We start from the raw sequence: 18,759 nt of genomic DNA, 5'->3' as shown, positions 1-18,759 counted from the left end.
GCAAAAGAAAAACTGAAGTAAAAAGGATTGTCTCAGGTTGATAATTTAACATATTTACTGTTACCAAGTTGCCTTTGCCTTTAAATGGCTTCAGAAAGATCCAGCAGCAACAGGAAGATAGATCATTTATGGACAGAATGGATATCAAATGAGCATGCTCAAAACAAGCCCCCTAAAGGGGAAAAGATAAAAGCTAACGGAGGATGGAAAGAATAGCATGTAGCTGACAAAAATAACACTTTATTCATTCCAGTTGCTTGGGACTCAGGATTTTTCTAGGACAGGAAAAATCCTGAGTCCCAAGCAGCTGGAGGTCTACACTCCTGGAAATAAGGCAGTGCCAGACAATTTGTGGCAGCTAAATGTATTACACACTTAAATTGTCTTCTATGTGGAGATCTCTAATTGAGGCCAGAGTTATAATTCCTGCCCATCTTTTTCTTTGGTGATATATGAGCACAATAGCAATCTAAAACAGTAGTTACTAGTGCTTCTGTGATAACACTCTCAGCTTTCAAAATCATAAAAATAATTTTTGACATCTGAAAAGCTAAACAGGCAAACTGTTGATGTGCATTATGTAGGCCTTGTGTCATAGGCTTTTAATTTTCTGGCATGAAAAGTTCAGATCTGTTCATTGTAAATGTTGAGCTTTTGCTGGAATCCTTTCAAGTTGCAGTCTAATTTTCAGCATAATTTCCTCAACAGAAGATTTTTTAAAAAAATTCTAAATATATGGATCTGTTTATGATTTATTCTATTCTACTATTCTAGTTTTCTGTGGTTGATTATTATAAAATGTTTAATACAGTAGCATTTGTACTGCACAGTAGGCACTTTGTGGAATAATACGTACTACAGGTTTTTTTAAAAAAAGAAAGCTCCAGTGTTTTATTTTTTTAGTATTTAAAACTGGCATAACAAACATACTTACGTAATCTTTCCCTTAGAACATATAGTATTTTAGAATAAAAAGTAGTAGCACTGAGGGACGTCTGGGGGGATAAGCAGAATTTGAATGGGAAGAGGATGTTGATATCCACATGTAATAGTGATTAAAATAAACTAAAACGTAGGAAAAACGTACGAGAAAGATCTGTATAGTATTAGTATAGAGCTAATTCAGTCCTTTAACATACCATTAAATTTAGTATGTATAGAAACATACCTTAATCATCTCATTCTTACAATGTAAAAAAATTTCAAAAGTTCACGAAGAATAAATCAGTTGAATGCTCTCTATGACATCTGCAACATTGTTTTTGTTCTATCTATATAGAATTAATGCTTTTGCTAAACCCCGGGCTCATTAAAACTTTGGTTTATAGTTCTCAAAATCTCAAATTCCGTATTTTTTCGAATGTAATTCAGCATCATATTTATGCTATAATGGTGCTGTTTCCCCCAAGGATTCGCATACATGATAACTTGGACCCAAAAAGAACCATAATGGGCCACATGAGTCAGAATTTCTTATAGTACTAACACAAAAAATCTGACAGTACCAACAGAATTCATGCTTTTCAAAACATTATTTGAGGAGTCCAATAAATAGAAAACAAGACTTTCTGATAAATTAATTTCATCCCCTAACCAACATAATGTTTCATTTGCCCATTTAAATACCTTGTCCTCTGTGATATTGGAGGGGAGGTATAATAATACCCTTTTTGCAGAGTGAACTTTCCTCTATAACTTGGAGGAATCTGGGGTTCTAGCCCACATGTCCCTTCAGCCTCCTTCCTACAGCAGTTTGCATCCTATCCTCAGAACTCTGCTTGCTAATAGAAGTTTCACTAGTTATGAAGATTATTTCATTTGTCGTTTGTTGTGAGACCAGAACATTAACATCTTAGAAGAGTCACAGAATTTCTTTCAGCTGTTGTTGCTTCATTCAGGAAAACAATCTGCTGATTTTACTGTAGGAAATTTTGACTGATGCACATTTTTCTTTTAATGATGTTTTATATCTTTATATTGCATGTCTTTTCTACCATGAGATGTGGTGCTGGCTACCAGCTTGGCTGACTTCAAAAAAGGGTTTGACCAGTTCATAGAAGTCATAGGGATCAACGGCTATTAGCCTTGATGGCAGCGTGATTGCCTCTGAAGGCCATCTGCTGGGTCACTAGTGGGCTTCCTTGTGCAGTTGGTTGGCTACCGTGAAAACAGACTGGTGGACTAGGTGGGACAGGGGACTGATCCAGCAGGGCACTGCTTCGGGTTCTTATGTCATTGGTCACTGATCACATATTCACTTAGTAGTTTAGTAATTTAGTATTTCATTCTTAAACTTGTTTTCTATTGAACTAGTTTTAAGTATTTTTAATATTCTACTACTTGTGTTTATAGTGTTCTTTTAGTTTGATTCACTTTATTTCTATGAATGATCCAGAAAATATTTGTGTATTTTAATTTGAACTCTGTAGCGCTTTTACAAAGAATGTATAAAATGCTGGCCAATGCCTATAATAAAAATACTACTATTTAATGTTTCTTAAAGCTTAGGCCCATTAGATTTTCCAAGGTGGATATTCCAAGTCCTTATTCCACACATCATATATTAACCATCGTGCTTTCAGTTTTGTATAGAACTAAATTGTTGGCTTTGTTTCAAATACTATATCTCTTAAACATCCAAGTATTTCAAATGCCTGTGAAACTGCTAAAGCTTCCAGGCCATACTGTTTTAAAAATACATGTTTTAATTGTATATACTGCTAAGCAACTGATTCAGATAAATCTTATTCAAAATCTAACCTCTCCAAATACCATTTTAACTCTCAGGTACTCTGATGGTCAGCTATTTGCAGAAAATGTGTGAATTTTGTACTGCAGCTATCTTAGGACTGTAGTGATATAAAGAATTCCTCCAAATAGTTGTTTAGACTTGTGACCCAATTATTAGTATTTCATGATTCTTCATTTAGGATGTTGGTTTAGAGCAGATGCAGAATAACAATTCTTTTGGATGTCTATTCCATCTGTTCTTCTCTTTTCAGTGCTTCCAAAAATAAGGCTACTGTTAATACTGGGCACTTGAATAGGCCTTATTATGCACTGATGTTCAAATTCTACAGAATTACTTTCAATGAGAGAATAAATGAGTTTTTTTTAAAAAAAATTGGAGGCAGAATGTTTATTTGTGCCAATGCATGTATGGCTGGAATGTATGGATCATATGTTTATCAAGAAAAGAGCCCTTGCATTGCTTACAGTATACATATACTGGAAGTGGTACAGACATCCGTGTTATCTGCTGAATTATCACAATGTGTCTATGCTTTATTTAAGTGAAAGATCATGGATTTTGCAAAGTGCCATTGATTTGGCTAATGTGAATACAAGACTTCAATTTTTTTACTCTTCTGTAAAAGTAAGGTAAAGGTAAAGGTTTCCCTTGACGTAAAGTCCAGTCGAGTCCGACTCTAGGGGGCGGTGCTCATCTCCGTTTCTAAGCCTTGGAGCCGGCGTTGTCCATAGGACACTTCCGGGTCATGTGGCCAGCATGACGACTCGGAACGCCGTTACCTTCCCACCGAAGCGCATGTTTTCGAACTGCTAGGTAAGCAGGAGCTGGGACGAGCAACGGGAGCTCACCCCGCTGCGCGGTTTCGAACCGCCGACCTTCCGATCGACAGCTCAGCGGTTTAACCCGCAGCGCCACCGCGTCCCTTTCTGTAAAAGTAGTTTTAGATAAAGATACAATGCAAATCCATGTGTTTCAATTGAACGTCCCTTTCATAACTTTAAAGTACAGGAAACATTGGACTTCCATTCATATTCCCTCTATCCTCCTCCATATCTGAAAAGCTGAGATAGAAGGCTTAATTTTCACATCAGGATAATCCAGAGTTTTGTTGTATCAAACACAAGTGAAAGTAGTTTGGAAACCATGGTTTGGTCCCAGTTTATTCTAACATATTTTAGCCAGAAATTCTCAGAGCTCTGATGTAAGAAAAAAATATATAAGTTCTTTAATGAAAGGGGAAGTTTTCATTTTGCTCTTGTTGGGTGGTAAGTCAGTGTGCATGTATAAGCATAAATTTTACCAATGTTACCAAGCACAAGCTGATACTCAAACAGGTTTTTTTTTTTTGTCTGAAGTGGGCCAGTGTTCCTAGTAATCCTGTTCTGGAGGAGGTTTGTTAGCTTTCCATCTGGAAGTAATATCATCCTAATCATTGTTGGATTTTGTTCTGTTTTTGAACTAATATTTATCAATTATTAACTATTAAATAAACAACGCATAGTATTGTTCAGGGATTAATATGCATTCATTTCATAAACATTTTTGATAAAACATCTTAACTAGACTATTATTGTTCATTGTTAGCCATTTTTCTTTTTGCTTGTGTTTCCTAGCATCTCTGTGATCTAGTTTTATGTGCATAAATTCAGACTTTGTTTCTTACATTCAACTGAAATGGTACTCCTCTCTAAGACTGATAATTATAATATTTTCTCTAAATTGCAGGCCTGTTCTTCTTGAACTTTCTGTTGCTCTCAATGTATAACAAAATAGAAAATACCCTAATACCTACTCATTCGGTGTTTACAATATTTTCCTTTCCTTTCCTCCCTCCCCAAGATCTTCATCCTTTTCACCATGTGTCAGTTGCTTCACTGAGGGGTTCTTTGTATCCAGAAGGTCTTAGGTTCCCCAGGATCATGTAGTAACTAACAGGTTAGACCAGCCTTTCTCAACCTTTTGACCCTGGGGGAACCCTTGTAATATTTTTCAGGCCTCTGGGAACCCCTGCACATTCAGGCTCAAATATAGGCAAGAAGATACAAAATTATTATATTCATTTCATGTGTAGGCCTGTATATATGCATTAACGTTGTTCCTAAATAAATATAAAGAATGAAACTTACTTCTTTAATGTGAAGTTGCCCGAATTTGAAATAATTTTTTAAATAAATCGTGATCTCCCAGGGAACCCCTAGTGACCTCTTGCAGAACCCTAGGGTGCCATGGAACCCTGGTTGAAAAACCCTGGGTTAGACTGTGTCAGATCCTGCTGCCAGTCAGAGGAGACAGAATTGGTCCATATGGATCAATAATTTAAGTATAAGGCACCTTATATTGAATGTTTTGTTTATTTTTTTATCTGGAGTCTTAAGCTGCCACTATCAGCTTATAAACCTCTTTATAATCTTATTTTGTCATGCATTTCTTGAATATAACTTTTATGAAAATTTTTAATTACAGTAGTAAAAACTAATACAAACTAAAGAGAAAAGAATGGAAAAATAGAATAAAAAGTGTAGGAAAAAAGAAAAGAAATATATGAAGAAGTGACTTCTAACCTTCCTAATAACAAGTATAAGCAAATTTAATAACTTCACCCCCTGTAAGATTACCAACAGATATATCTTCATCCCATATCCCATCTCTTGTCTATAAGCAAATCCATAAAATATCAACTTTGCAGTCCTGGTGTCAGCAAAAAGTCCATACAAGGTTGCCAGAACTTTGCAAAACAAAAGTCTTATTTTAATCTTGATCAAATAAACCAACTTTATATTCCTTCCTTTTACTTCTAACAGTCTTAATCTTTAATTCAATCAAATATTGTCATAGGATTTGATTTCTCTTCAATTCTTCTTTATCTCATCACACAGATTTCTTCAAGGCTTTAACAAGCCTCTTTTGTTAATCCAATAAGAAAACATTGTCCAGGTCATACTCTTGGTTTATCATTTGTATTTCCCTTTTAATTTTTAAAACTTCACCCAGTTTCTTTTGTATATCCAGCAAAGCATCCTTTTCCAAATCAGTCTCTTGGTCTCTCATTTGTAGCTCCACTTCTGGTACTTTCTCTGTCTTGTCAGATAAAATTTGTTCCACATCTGTCACTCCTTCCTTGACATCTTTTGGACATAGTCTCTCCATAGAAGCAGGCATCATTACTGACAGCGTTGATATTGTAATTACTAATTTCTGGCTCCATTCTTCAAATATCTCCAAAATGAACCTTTTGTGTCATTTTTTAAGTCCTAGTATTAACTGACATCAAGAACAGGCTTGTATTTTTTTTTCTGCTGCTTAGAATCTTTAGTCACCTCTAGTGTCCAGTTTCTATAATCATCACTTATCTTTGTTATGGCTTACAGTAGCCAAGATAGCTAAAATAAGTCTGCTTCCCATGAGAAGTTGTTTATTTTTTATAATTAATTCCAGTCTTTTAGTAAAAGTCAATATTCCAAATTTATCTGGACCCTTAATCCATTTATAACTTTGTTAGATCAAAATCTTATTTACCTTTTTGCTGTTTATTTCAAAATCTTTAAGTTCTTAAGCTTATAATTAATTTTCCTTTTGTTCAGAGGTGAAGATAAACCCAGCTGATGAAGACTTTTCAAACTTGTCACTCCAAAGGTCTCTAATAGCTTTAAGGTGGTTAATAGGCAATTTCCGAAAGTGATTAGATAGTGGGGTTTGCGAACTTGGTGTCCTTTAAAACGCTCCACCATGTTTGCAAGATATGTCTGGTCCCCTCGTCTCTTGGCACTCATACCCATGGAAAACCGCTGTCCTGTGGTCTCCTCATGAGGAGCAGCTGCCTAGAGCCCATGTGGGCGATGTCCCATCCTCTCCTTATCCGGAGAGGTTCCAAGGAACCGGTCTATCCACCAGTTCCTTGGTCTTTGCCATGGTCATCAGCTCTGTAAACAGTTTGCTAGACCTCCCTCAGAAATCTTATTCTGTCATGCATTTCTTAATGCTTTTTTTTCTTTCTTTCTTCTCTTCCACATCCTTTAAGTCCTTTACCTCATAACCTTTGCTTACATTTGTCCTTTTTCTTATGCTGTTTCTTGCACTTGGAGCTGTTTTCTACCTAATATATCAGCTGCTTAGGCTTTTCAAAACATAGCATTTCTCTTTTCTGTTTTTCATTCTAACAATTATTCTATTCCTTTCAAAATAAACCCAAATTTACTTTTAAGTAAGCAGCATGGGATTGTGTTGCAAAACAGAATGCTTTGCTGGAACCAGAAAGCTTTAATCTGTTAATGAAAGTGCTAGTCCATTAGTTGAATTAGGTACTGAAACCAAAAAGTTAAAAGAGTCTTTCCATACATACATATTTCATTTTTGTCTTCTCAGTAAGACACCACTTTTTAGGTGTTGAGCATTATTGAGCAAAGATGTGGCTTTGTTTTGGTTTTGATTTTGCTTTAGAGCAGGAATGTGTAACTTTGGACAGACTGAAGATCATACTAAACCTGGAGAGGAGGTTGAAAGCCACAGGAGGGCAGGGCCATTGCGTTTTAGAATGAATTTTATACTAGTCTACTCCCCCCACCCCCCACCCACATATACACAAGGAACTCCCCATCTACTAGTTTTAAATACACTATTTAACTACATATTCTGTTTTTAAAATAAATATTTAAATGATGGGGAGATAAGAGGCATTCTACAATGAATGAAAAGAAAAATGGGAGTAGAGGAGGCATGATGGGGATATGGACAAGAAAGTATCATCTAGAAGATTTTTTGAAGGCACACCAAACTCTGATAACACTGCATATAATCCATGGGCTCTGCCCTTACACTCTTACAGAAATGTACTATCTCATAGTTGAGAATTCCTGAATTTTCATGAAGTCTAACTGTGCCAGTGAAGTTAACATTAATATTGATAAGGGTATTTATTCACTGTTTGGAATAAAAGTTTAGTTCTTTAATGCTTAGAGATATTTTCATGATAAACTGTGATAGTCTGTATATTGAGGTAGATGTACATATTTTATTTATTTATTTATTTTATTTAATTTTTATTCCACCTTTATTATTTTTATAAATAACTCAGGGCGGTGAACATACCTAATACTCCTTCCTCCTCCTGTTTTCCCCACAACAGCCACCGCCCAGAGTCACTTGCTGAGATGGGTGGCTAGAGAAATTGAATAAATAAAATAAATAAATAAACAACAACCCTGTGAGGTGAGTTGGGCTGAGAGAGAGTGAGTCGCCCAAAGTCACCCAGCTCGATTTCATGCCTAAGGTAGAACTCACAGTCTCCTGGTTTCTAGCCCAGCACCTTAATCACTAGGCTAAACTAATGATTTATTAATAATTGTAAAGCAAAGTATCCTTTAAATCTCCAGTTCTTTTTATAGATGTTCTTTTTCTAGCTAGTAATTAATAAGCAGGATAGATAGAATATATCCTGGTTTGCTGCAAACACTAATTAATAATCTTTTCTTGAGTCTCCTTTCCCTTCCATTTCACAGGTGTTTCAAGGAGATTCAGATCCATGAGATTTGTAATTATGGTGGTCTTAATCACAATATGATTACAGCATACAGTATTGCATGCTTCAGTATCATAGTATTGGGCTACAGAAGGCTCCTTAATTCTTCTTTCTACTTCAGTGTTAACTCTCTGAATTCTTGTTCTGATTCTTATTTCAAGAATCATAGTTAATTTACATGCATTCGACACTGAGTATATACTGTATTTGTGCTTTGGATTCCTGCACTGAAAGATACAGCATTTTTAATCTGATTCCTTGGATTCTGAGATTGTTAATCTTTATTTTGTTAGATTTACTCCAAGATATTTGCCAATGTCTTTTTTTCCCTTTTTAATTAGACTTTTGAACATCTTGCTTGAATACATTAATGGAATTATAGTAGTGGAGAGGCAGAGAATAAGATATCGCTATATGCTGATGTTATCTTATAGTTGGGCCAGGAATCTCTATTCCTAATCTCATTTCATGAATACATGAGTTTGGAATCATATCTGGTGTAAATCAGGTTGGGTGTCATTGGGTCACATTAGTAGAAAATTGTTAAGGACTGGGACTTTAGGTTATGTTCTTGCTCCTTTGTTTATCTTAGTATAAGAATTACCAGGATCCTCTCAGTTGATAAATACGAACTTATCTCCTCTTTTGATAGAAATCATGTCATCATATCATCCTTACTTTTTCATTTATTCATTCTGCTGTGGGTTCCTTGTTTAACTCTCTTCTCCCACTTCCCAAACAATTTTTATTTCATTCTAAATTTTCTTTGCTCAGTGTAGTGGTCAAGGCACCAGGCTAGAAACTAGGAGTCTGTGAGATCTAGTCCCAGGCACAAAGCCAGCTGGGTGACCCTGGGCCAGTCACTCTTTCTCAGCCATAGGAAGCAAGCGATACCAAATCACTTTGGAAATCTTGCCAAGAAAACTGTAGGAATTTGTCTAGGCAACCATCAGGATTCAACGCTGACTCAAAGGCACCAAAAATATATACAGTTTATATATCTTTCTCTCATCCTCAGTTTTTTGCAGTGATCATTGTCTTATGTGCATTTTTCTAATCCACAGCTTCTCACTTCGTCACCAAGTGTGCTTTTTCATATTTCCCATTAACGTAATTCTGTGCACTTCTGTGACCCTCTTACACAATTATTTTCAAGCAGCTTCCACATCTTCTTTCCTTACATCTACTTTCCATTCCTTTTGTTGGGATGCTTGATGGATTTTGTATTTTCTCTTCCTACAGTCATTCTTTTTTCATTCTTTTTTTTACCTTGTTCCTTTTCTTTCATGTCAGTTTTTCACCAAGATCCAGTCTTGATATTACCAAAACAATGCCCTATCCCTCATTTCCTTGTACCCATGCATCCTTCATTAATTACCTCATTTTTTAATCAGAAACAATCCAATCATGCTTCTAGAGTTATATACATTATTTTGCCATATGTACACATTAATGGAATGATGGTGAACCATGTATTTTAAACTTTTTCTAGTCAGATACTCTTCAGTCACCATTCTTACTCATTTTGGGGTGTCTGAATGGTCCTGTCATTTTTTCTGTCCTTTCTCACCTTGTTCCAACCATCCATTCATGTTACCTAGCAGAATAATGTTTTCCCCAGATTGTATTTATTCGAATCTTGAACATTTTTTTCCCCAAACTCATCCACAGTTCTTCAGTTATCACCATTCTATGGAACATAATCTGCAACTGTCACCAACCTATGGATTCCTCCTTCCATATGCACCCACAACAACCCAGATGACAGCAATTCATACTTTTTAAAATATGTTGTAGCCTTTTCATTCATAGTAAACTTACCACTTTACTTTTCTACATGTATTCATCAGTTCTACTTTATAAGATCAAACCACCAATCAGATCTATTACATCCTTTCCATTTGTCTTAGTTTCACAAACACACAACATTTTTTTTTTAATTAATTCATGCTCTTTATTTACTCCTCCTACATTCTAAGACAGTATCTTCCATATACCATGCTTGTCAACAGATACGACCATAGTTGCTATCCTTTGTTGCCCATCATGTCTTTGGATAAATGGGGTTTTCACGTAACACTTTTTAACAAGTTAAAAAGAGTGTAGACTAGGTTACAAGCTTTAGTCACACCTATACTACATGCAGCAGTTTAGCTAACAGAAAGTGCATGTTTTCTCCAGGGATATATTTTATGCTATGCAAGCTAGGATCTCTGACCTAGAGACAACCTTGTAAGCCAACACATTGTTTTCTGCTTCCCACCAACTGGGAATATATATAGGGGTATTGACATGATGCTCTGGGTAGTGATATACACTCAGGATAAAATCAGAATTAAATTATTTGCTGTACAGCTATACAGCTTTTAGTGTTAGTGAGGATATAATTGGAAAAAGTGGACAAACATGACTGTCTCAAATGTATACAGCATTCCTTTAACCAATTTTTATTAGCATCTGTTCACCCTTGACGCATCAGTATTTTAGATTGTAAGGCCAGCAAGTGTGAACATTAGCATTCTTAGCAGTATATAGCTTAGAGGTGTGAAATAACTATTTTTGTAACAGATATGCTCTAAGTATAGAAGTGTAAGATTAGTTTTCATTTGCCCTGGTCCTTTCTCTCATTTCCAGAATTCCATATTGCATAAATTTAACTACTACTGTCAAGTAGTAAAATTATAGTCAGAGTAAATTAAACATAAAGCTAAATGCACAATTAATATTTTTGTAGCAGAAATGAAATTACATGGAGAGAAGTTAAAATATTTTCTTCATTGGTGTGATAAAAATGAAAGTCTTGCCCCCTGCATTATATTAATCCTGGAAGAAAAGTTCACATTAATATGGATAAGAGCCATTTTTCAGTGGGTTGCTGCTGGAAACTTTATGTAACAGTATGCAAGTAAAAGTAGTAGTTTATACATAGGTACTTGGTTCACTCATCACACTAATATGCCACCTTGACCTTGACCTCCTGAAAGAAATGTCTAATATAAATCTAACAAATAAGCAATTATTTGTGGAATAAACCAGAACTGATTGGGTTCACACCATTTATAAACCATAAATTATGGTTTATAAATCACAGTGGCTAGTGTTAAGTATTGCACCAACAACATTAGGAATTAATATCAAGCTATGCTTTCGTCCTATCCTCACAGTTACTTTCAAATCCTTCAGCTAAATGGGCTTCTTTGTGTTGAATCTTGCAAACCTACCTGGTTCCTTTCTTTAAAATTGAGTAATAATTAATAATAATTCATTAAACTTGTATGCCATCTCTCACTTCGGCCTGGTGTGTAAACAGAAAATACATTTTCCTCTTTAACGACTTGAGCATCTTTACCTGGACTCTCACTAGAGAAATATATTATAAAGAAGGAATAATTTCAGATATTCAGCATGGGATATTTAGATGCTTTATTTCTGGCCTGGAGCTCTTCAGATGGATAGAGATAGATAGAAATGTTTGTTGCAGGAAATCCCCTGGCTGGCAGCCAAAGACATACAGTAGTTGGGTGTAGACAATTGCATTCTTATCAAACAATGTTGATAAGTTAGGTACGAATGACTAATTAGAGCATACATTGTGGAAACCTTTCTCAGCCTGAAATCCTATATTGTAATTTTTTATGGTATATTTTTGTAATTATTCCTAATTCTATATGATCTTTTACATTCTGAAGAGAATAAGTACACTGAAGGCAAAAGCCCTTACTTTTAAATAAAGAGGTACACAATTGTGTCAATAACTATTTGTCAAGTTGTGAGCTTTTTTCTATACATAGACACACATGGTTTCTGTCTTGATTTTTATGTACTACTTTTTAACAAGGTTGGAAGGGCTTTGCATGCGTTATCCCACCCTAGACTACTTACTCTGTATTCTTAAGAACTACTGAAAATTTTAAAAAGGGTGGTCTTACCTAAAGTGAACCTAATGAATTTGCGCTTGGGTCAAAAGTTGAATTAGAATTTCAGATCATGTTTTTAACTGCAGCAAGGTTTAGTTATTTAATACTTGTTCCACAAGAATTGCAAAGGCATACTGTTTATCTTTTACAGGATCATAGATGCATTTAATACTTTCAAATATGCATGGGATGTCCTACTCCTACCAGAAATTCTATGGTTAACTATAGTTACCCATTTTTTCTAAAACAGGAAACTATATTAATGGCTTCAGGATAACACAGATAAACCATTTCAAACTGTGGTTTAAGATCCTTCTTTCTTTTAGATCTGGCAACGATCACTTCCTGGTTCTGAGGAAAGAGGAAATGATGATTAGTAGAAGTTTTCCATTTTTAATTATGTTGTGCTGAGGAGGGCACACAATTTCAGTACTCCTTAATATTTTAGCTTATGGAACCATGGTAGTAAATGGTCCCATTCAGGTGTTGGCTGCTCTTGATTGATAAAGCCCGAACACAATCTTTATGATGATATTTTCATTGAAATAAACAGGAATATGGCATGGGTCAGAGAAACCTCCCCAGATCAATGAAAACAAGTTTGTGTAATATACAATTTTGAGGCCAGGCTTTCAGATCTCAAGTGCTCCCCCAGATACCGGCACATGACAACAGAACAATCTAATTGCATGGCTGTTGCTCTTAACGCAGATGAAAATTCCCTGATTTAAGTAAAGGTGAGCGTTGTTAAGCATCCATAGCTGGGCATTATCTTCACTAGGGCAGATAAAGTCATACTGATTCAGCATCCAGCCTACAGCCTGTAGCTTTGTGCTGACTTTGCACTGCACACCTTATGACTTAAACATAATTTTGGGACATTCATGTTTTCTTCCCTGTTATTTTTTGTAGCATCCTGCCTAATTAAAAGTACTGAAAAACTAAAAAGCCTGTATATATTTTTGTGTTGTGGTGGTTGATCCTAATAAAGACATTTTAGAGATTTTGCTTGTTGCTATTGGTTGATTGAGGCAATGCTAAAGAGAGTCTGAAAATAGGTGGGGAAAGCCTGGTTTTGTTAATCTTTGTATGAAGTATTTGAGGATGAATTAAGTAGTTTTCTTAAAAGGTTTGGTTATCCTTTACTTTATCCTAATCTAAGTCTTCCATTATAGAGTGCTGTACAAGATGTAAAACATACAAACTGTTAAACTGATTTATTGGTGTGTATGTAGTTAATGATAATCAGAACACAGACATTCAGTGGTTAGAAATTGGCAGCTGTAGACGGAGATTGTGGGAATTAATTCTGTCATTATTTCTATGAAATATACAGACCTAGCAACAAGATACTTGATCAGTCTTCCCCAACCCAATGCCTTCCAGATGTGCTGGGATTACAAGTCTCAGAATTACTGGCCAGATTTCAGCAAGAGAAAGAAATAAGTTGATGTAATTTGGAAAAACCTCTATGACAACATTTTGTTGCAAGGTTTCCAAGTTCTATTTATTTTGAAGATTTATAGTTGGTCTTCTGCAACAGACTGCTGTAAAACAAAACAAACTTTCTCACCTCCTAGCAGTTCTTTGGATGATGAATGGGGACAGTGTATCCTTCTCTTCAGTTCTGGCATCCTATGGCAACTGGCTCTTAGAGCCAAGTGTTCTTTTGAGGTTAGGGAAGCAAACTCCATATAGATGCTGTTTCTAAGTGGTTGGGACTAGAGATGATCAAAGGAGCTTGTCCTCTTGCCATGACCTTCTTGTAAAAATAATCTGATGCATAATTTTAAAATGCTACTGCAGTGTGTAGCTATAGTTTCTTTATTCTATATTATACAGTAAGAAATCTTAATCTTTATTCTTTTAATCTTTTTTATTAATCTTTATTTAATATCAATAATATTAGTATTATTGGGGAGGAGTGCCTTCAAGTCAGTGTTGACTCCTGGTGACTGCCTGGACAAGTCCCTGCAGTTTTCTTGGCAAGGTTTTGGAAATGGTTTGCCATTTCCTGCTTCCTGGGGCTGAGAAAAAGTGACTGACCCAAGGTCACCCAGCTGGCATCGTGCTGAGGGCAGGGCTAGAACTCATGGTCTCCCAGTTTCTAGCCTGATGCCTTAACCACTACACCCAGATGGCTCTCCCTTCATTTTTGCAAGTAGGATAACTATGCTACATTCAATCTTGTTTGCTTATAAGGAAGACTGATGACATCTTAGCCCACTTTGAATACTGTATCAGTGTGAACCACTTGGCTTGGCTGTTTTATTTTTACACATAGCAAGTTTTGCTTGCAGGTGTTCTGTGAGTCTTGTGAATATTTATTTAGAAATAGATGAGGCTCATCCTCCATAAAGCAGATGTACCTAATACTGCAAACCTAGACAAATAAAAATTGTTGGGAGTTCGTTTATTTACAATATTCCTATGCCACCCTAATTCTTGCATAATAAAAATAAAACATCAAACATCAGAATTACATATTTGACCCAGGTCTACCATCTGCCCCCAAAACTGATTGAAATAAGAAGGTGTAGTCCAGGCAGTCCCCAGGAGTCAAAAATTGACTGTGAGTCGTGTGCACCCGCCCAGTCACGCCATAGCATTGGGTCCAGCTCCTCCTTTATGCGGGAGAATTCTCTTAATAAAAATAGAAAAAAATCATGTTAGTTTTCAACTTTTTATTCCGCTTGCTAGCAGACAGATCACATGGTATAGCGGTAAAGGTGCTGGACGATCCAGGTTATAATCCTCCCTCAGCTGTTGAAGCCAGCTGGGTGACCTTGTGCCAGTTGCTACCTCTCATCTCAATTCAGCGTTAAGCTTTGTGACACCCTGGCTGAAAACCACAACCCCACAATTGCATTGTGCATTGATAAGCTGTGCTATAAGAAAACAAACAGACCCTTCAACTAAGCAGGACAAACGTGAAGAAGAACAACAACAGTCCAGTTCCTAGCAAAAAACTTGGAATAGCAGTTTTCTGTTCAACATTGTTTCTGACATCGTATATGCTAATTCAGATTTAAGAGTTTTGAAACTGGTGTAGCAACATGATTTCAGTACAGAACAACCTAAAAGCGACCTTTTTTGTTCTAGTTCTTAGCAAGGTTTGTCCTGTTCACTGACTGTTTCTGTTTATCGTTCTGTCCTGCAACTAATGCCACTAAAATTAATTTTTGCTCTGTTGTCAATGCAGCAAAGAGATATGTGTCCTATATCAGTGAATGTTCATACAGCTCTGGTCAATTTTGTAGGACTTTATGAGATTCATTTGCTGAGTAGCTTAATTTTTCACTGTTTGTTTTAGGTGATTCATGTTCAGAAAATGTACTGCAGATCATTTCCACATCTGGCCACAGTGCAGATTTTCAGAGTGGCATCCAACCTGTATCTGAAGATGTCTACAGAATGAACTTGGCCAAAGGAGTTTCAGTCTCTTTGCCATCATCACCTTTGCTGCCTCGTCATGCTTATTTGATGCAGACAAGAGTAAGCAAAAAATCTCCAGGTAACTAGAAAGGCTTTATTAGTCCTTGCAGTACAACACTTTTTAGTTCACAAAATAGCTTCCAAATGCCCATGCTTTACAGGTCCTTTAATTCTGGCTTAATTACTGTCATGTTGATTTTTTGGATATCCTTCTTTCTGTGCTTCTGATTTAATAGCTGAAATGAATTACCTCTACTTAGTAACAGATAAATGTGTATAGGCTGCTTGTCTGAAATTTTTACCTTATTTGCCATAGTTGGAGAAGTCATAATGTACTTTGTTTATTTTTAGCTTAGCATGATGTGTGAACACATCCAAAGAAAAGCTGTTGTTTACAAACCGTAGTGTTTGACTGTTATATTTAGCACAAATTCTTGAAGTCACCTATTGTTTGAATAGATGTCTTACATGGCAGAGGTGTGTACTTGGGTTCAGTGCTGCACATCAGATGCTGCACTCAAAAAAACAGGCACATTAAAATTAAAATTGATTTAATTTTAAATTTAAAAAGTAATCCCCTGAGCACAAAAATTGGTCTTACATTTACGAACACCAAGATTTTTTTCCATATGTTTTAGGCTCTAAGTAGGTGACTGGTCCAATTGGAAACCTGAAGGTAAAAGTTGATAAAGTGATGAGAAGGAAGAACATGGGCTCTGTAATTTTGTTGTTGTTAGTCCTCCTGAATTTTAACTGCATCGAATGTGGTCTTTGTATACTTTTGAGGACTGGTATAAAGCTCCTGATTGGTCAGTTATTGAAAGTACACTGCCTATTATCCCAAATCTATGCTTGCTTGCTCAGTTTCCTTGGTCTACCTGGGCAGCTTGGAATTTTCCAGGGTTGCTGCTGGTAAGATCCTGACTCCTTCTCCAAAAGGGTCCAAGGGGTATTCTTGGTCCTGATTGACTCCGTTTGTTTGTTTGTTTGTTTGTGAAAATGCTTTTCGTCACTCCTGGACCATCTGCTAATTTCAGATGTACATCATATTTTTCACTCTGTTTCCTTATTTGGTAACTAAAACTTTGTCACTAATTGCACACATAAATAAAAACCATATGGCCTTTTCTTTCTCCATGCCGTATTAATAACTTAACCAGTGTTTAAATTTTCCATCTTTAAAAATGATTAATAAATAAATTGGGGAAAAAATCTCCATGTTCTTTTCCTAGGGCAAAGCAGCGATTGAGACATAGGGCTGAATAGCACCCCTAACAATGTGGTACAAATGTGTAACTACCCTGTTCCACACACTTGCATGCTTAGGGATTTGAGAGTTGAAAACAAACAAACAAACCTTAAGATAACAGAATGAGGGATGGACAGGAAAAGATAGTTATAAAAGTAAGTGCCTAGTGACGTAGAGGAAGATGCTGGATACCTCAGGAAGGGCTTTTTGTACCTTGTTGATGTAATTAGAAATGTACTTGGTAAAAGTAGCTACAAGGGTGTGGCAAATTTTGCCCATATAGAACAAGTGTGAAGGCAGAAAAAAGAGATTCTTGCATATTTACCATGATGAGGGGTGGTATCTGGCCATATTGGTTACTTTCCTCAAAGCTCTTATTTCATGCAGACCTTAGAAAACATGAACACTCAATTAATACAGTTAATTTGGAACTATATTGCTATGTGTAGATTGCATCTGACTTACATTTACTTGTCAAGTTATATAAAATACAATATGGAAAATAGAGAACAACTGTTCCAGTTTATAAAGGACACCTCTTGAAAGTTTTATTTGTAGCAACAAATAGAATGTCTGTGTACATATCTTCCTAAATAAGGTGTGGCTTCTAGCTTCCTTTTTATCAGCGTATTGAACTAATTCCAGTGCAGTAACATCATTTTGATGTTGCCAGGCCAGAGTTCTAGGCATCTGCAGTAGTTTGCCAAGTGCTTCTTATCTTTAGTTTTTGGTTATTCTAAATGATCCTCCTCTGAGAATTTTATTTGTCAGTGTGAGGGGTGGCCAGTGCTTCATATGTAATGCGAGAGAAGCACACATAGAAAGATGATAGCTGGTTCTCCCCTTTTTTCATTCGTATTGTCTAAGTATTTTTCTTTCTCACTGCAAGCACAAATGAAGCTTTAATTGATTTCCTGTGTAAGTTATTAAAATTAAATATTCTTGTCAGCTGGCATCTTAGTTTAAAAATATTTTTGCCTTAAAAATTTAATACATTTTAAAAATCCAGCAGGAGTTTATTTTGGTTGATGCTATTTTATGGAGCCTGTCATTTTTATGTGACACAATCCTGATGTTTCATTTATCTAATTCCTATTAAGTGGCCATTTTTCTTAACTTGAGATTGTAATGAAGTTTTAATTTCATGTTGTTACATAGTGAAGGAAGATGACTTTTTTTTAAAGTATGTAATGTGTTCACTTTGACTAGGTTCTGGTTGTTTTTGTTCACACCTTTTAATTTTTTATCTTTATTGTTTAATTCATAAAGATGAATCATCAGCTGCAAGTGCATCAGTATATGTCCATGCCATACCAAATGCAAGTGTATACTGCTATGTGTTTACTTTAAATTACTTATATGCTGTTTTGAAGGGTGAAAAACTTCATTGTTGGTGGCTCACAATAATAATACAACACCAGTAACAAAACACCTCAAGCATTTGTATTTGGTTTGCTACATCTTTGCCTGAGCAGCTAAACAAATGCTTTCTGTGACATCCATACTTAAGCTTGTTTAATTGTGCTCCAACAAGCCATTCTTAAACAAGTGAACAAAGTCTGACTCAAAGCTGACTTACAATATTTGCCTCTATGTAAGAATTCACACTGTGGTTTCATAAGCTAGGATGCCTGGTTTATCACATGTAGAAATATCCAATAAGTTGGAAGTTGTCTTTCCATATGTGTATGCTTAATTTATTATTTTAAATTATTTCCATTATGCATGAAAACACACACATAGATATAGTGATTGATCACAATTTTGAATAATTACCTCGGGCATCTACTGTTACTCATTTTATTCATGCTGTGTGGTCAACAATAAGTTAATTGGTTTTCTATTTACACATAGCCTGTGGAAGTACCAAGATGTATAAGTACATGTTCAA

General features: G+C 35.8%; 1 protein-coding gene across 2 annotated transcripts in view; it reads left to right on the top strand.

The window, feature by feature from the left end:
- Nucleotides 1-18,759, top strand: part of TANC1 (tetratricopeptide repeat, ankyrin repeat and coiled-coil containing 1) — an 86,884-nt gene that overhangs the window by 7,074 nt on the left and 61,051 nt on the right. For both annotated transcript variants that reach the window (XM_063318330.1, XM_063318331.1), the window contains exon 2: nt 15,498-15,698. In XM_063318330.1, coding sequence (XP_063174400.1) covers nt 15,498-15,698 — 201 coding nt within the window. The remainder of the gene's footprint in view (nt 1-15,497; nt 15,699-18,759) is intronic.

This window comes from Candoia aspera, chromosome 1 (assembly GCF_035149785.1).
Source record: "Candoia aspera isolate rCanAsp1 chromosome 1, rCanAsp1.hap2, whole genome shotgun sequence".
NCBI classification, from domain to species: Eukaryota; Metazoa; Chordata; class Lepidosauria; order Squamata; family Boidae; genus Candoia; species Candoia aspera.
Note: the sequence above shows the minus strand (reverse complement) of the source record. Positions and strands in the feature narration are given on the sequence as shown.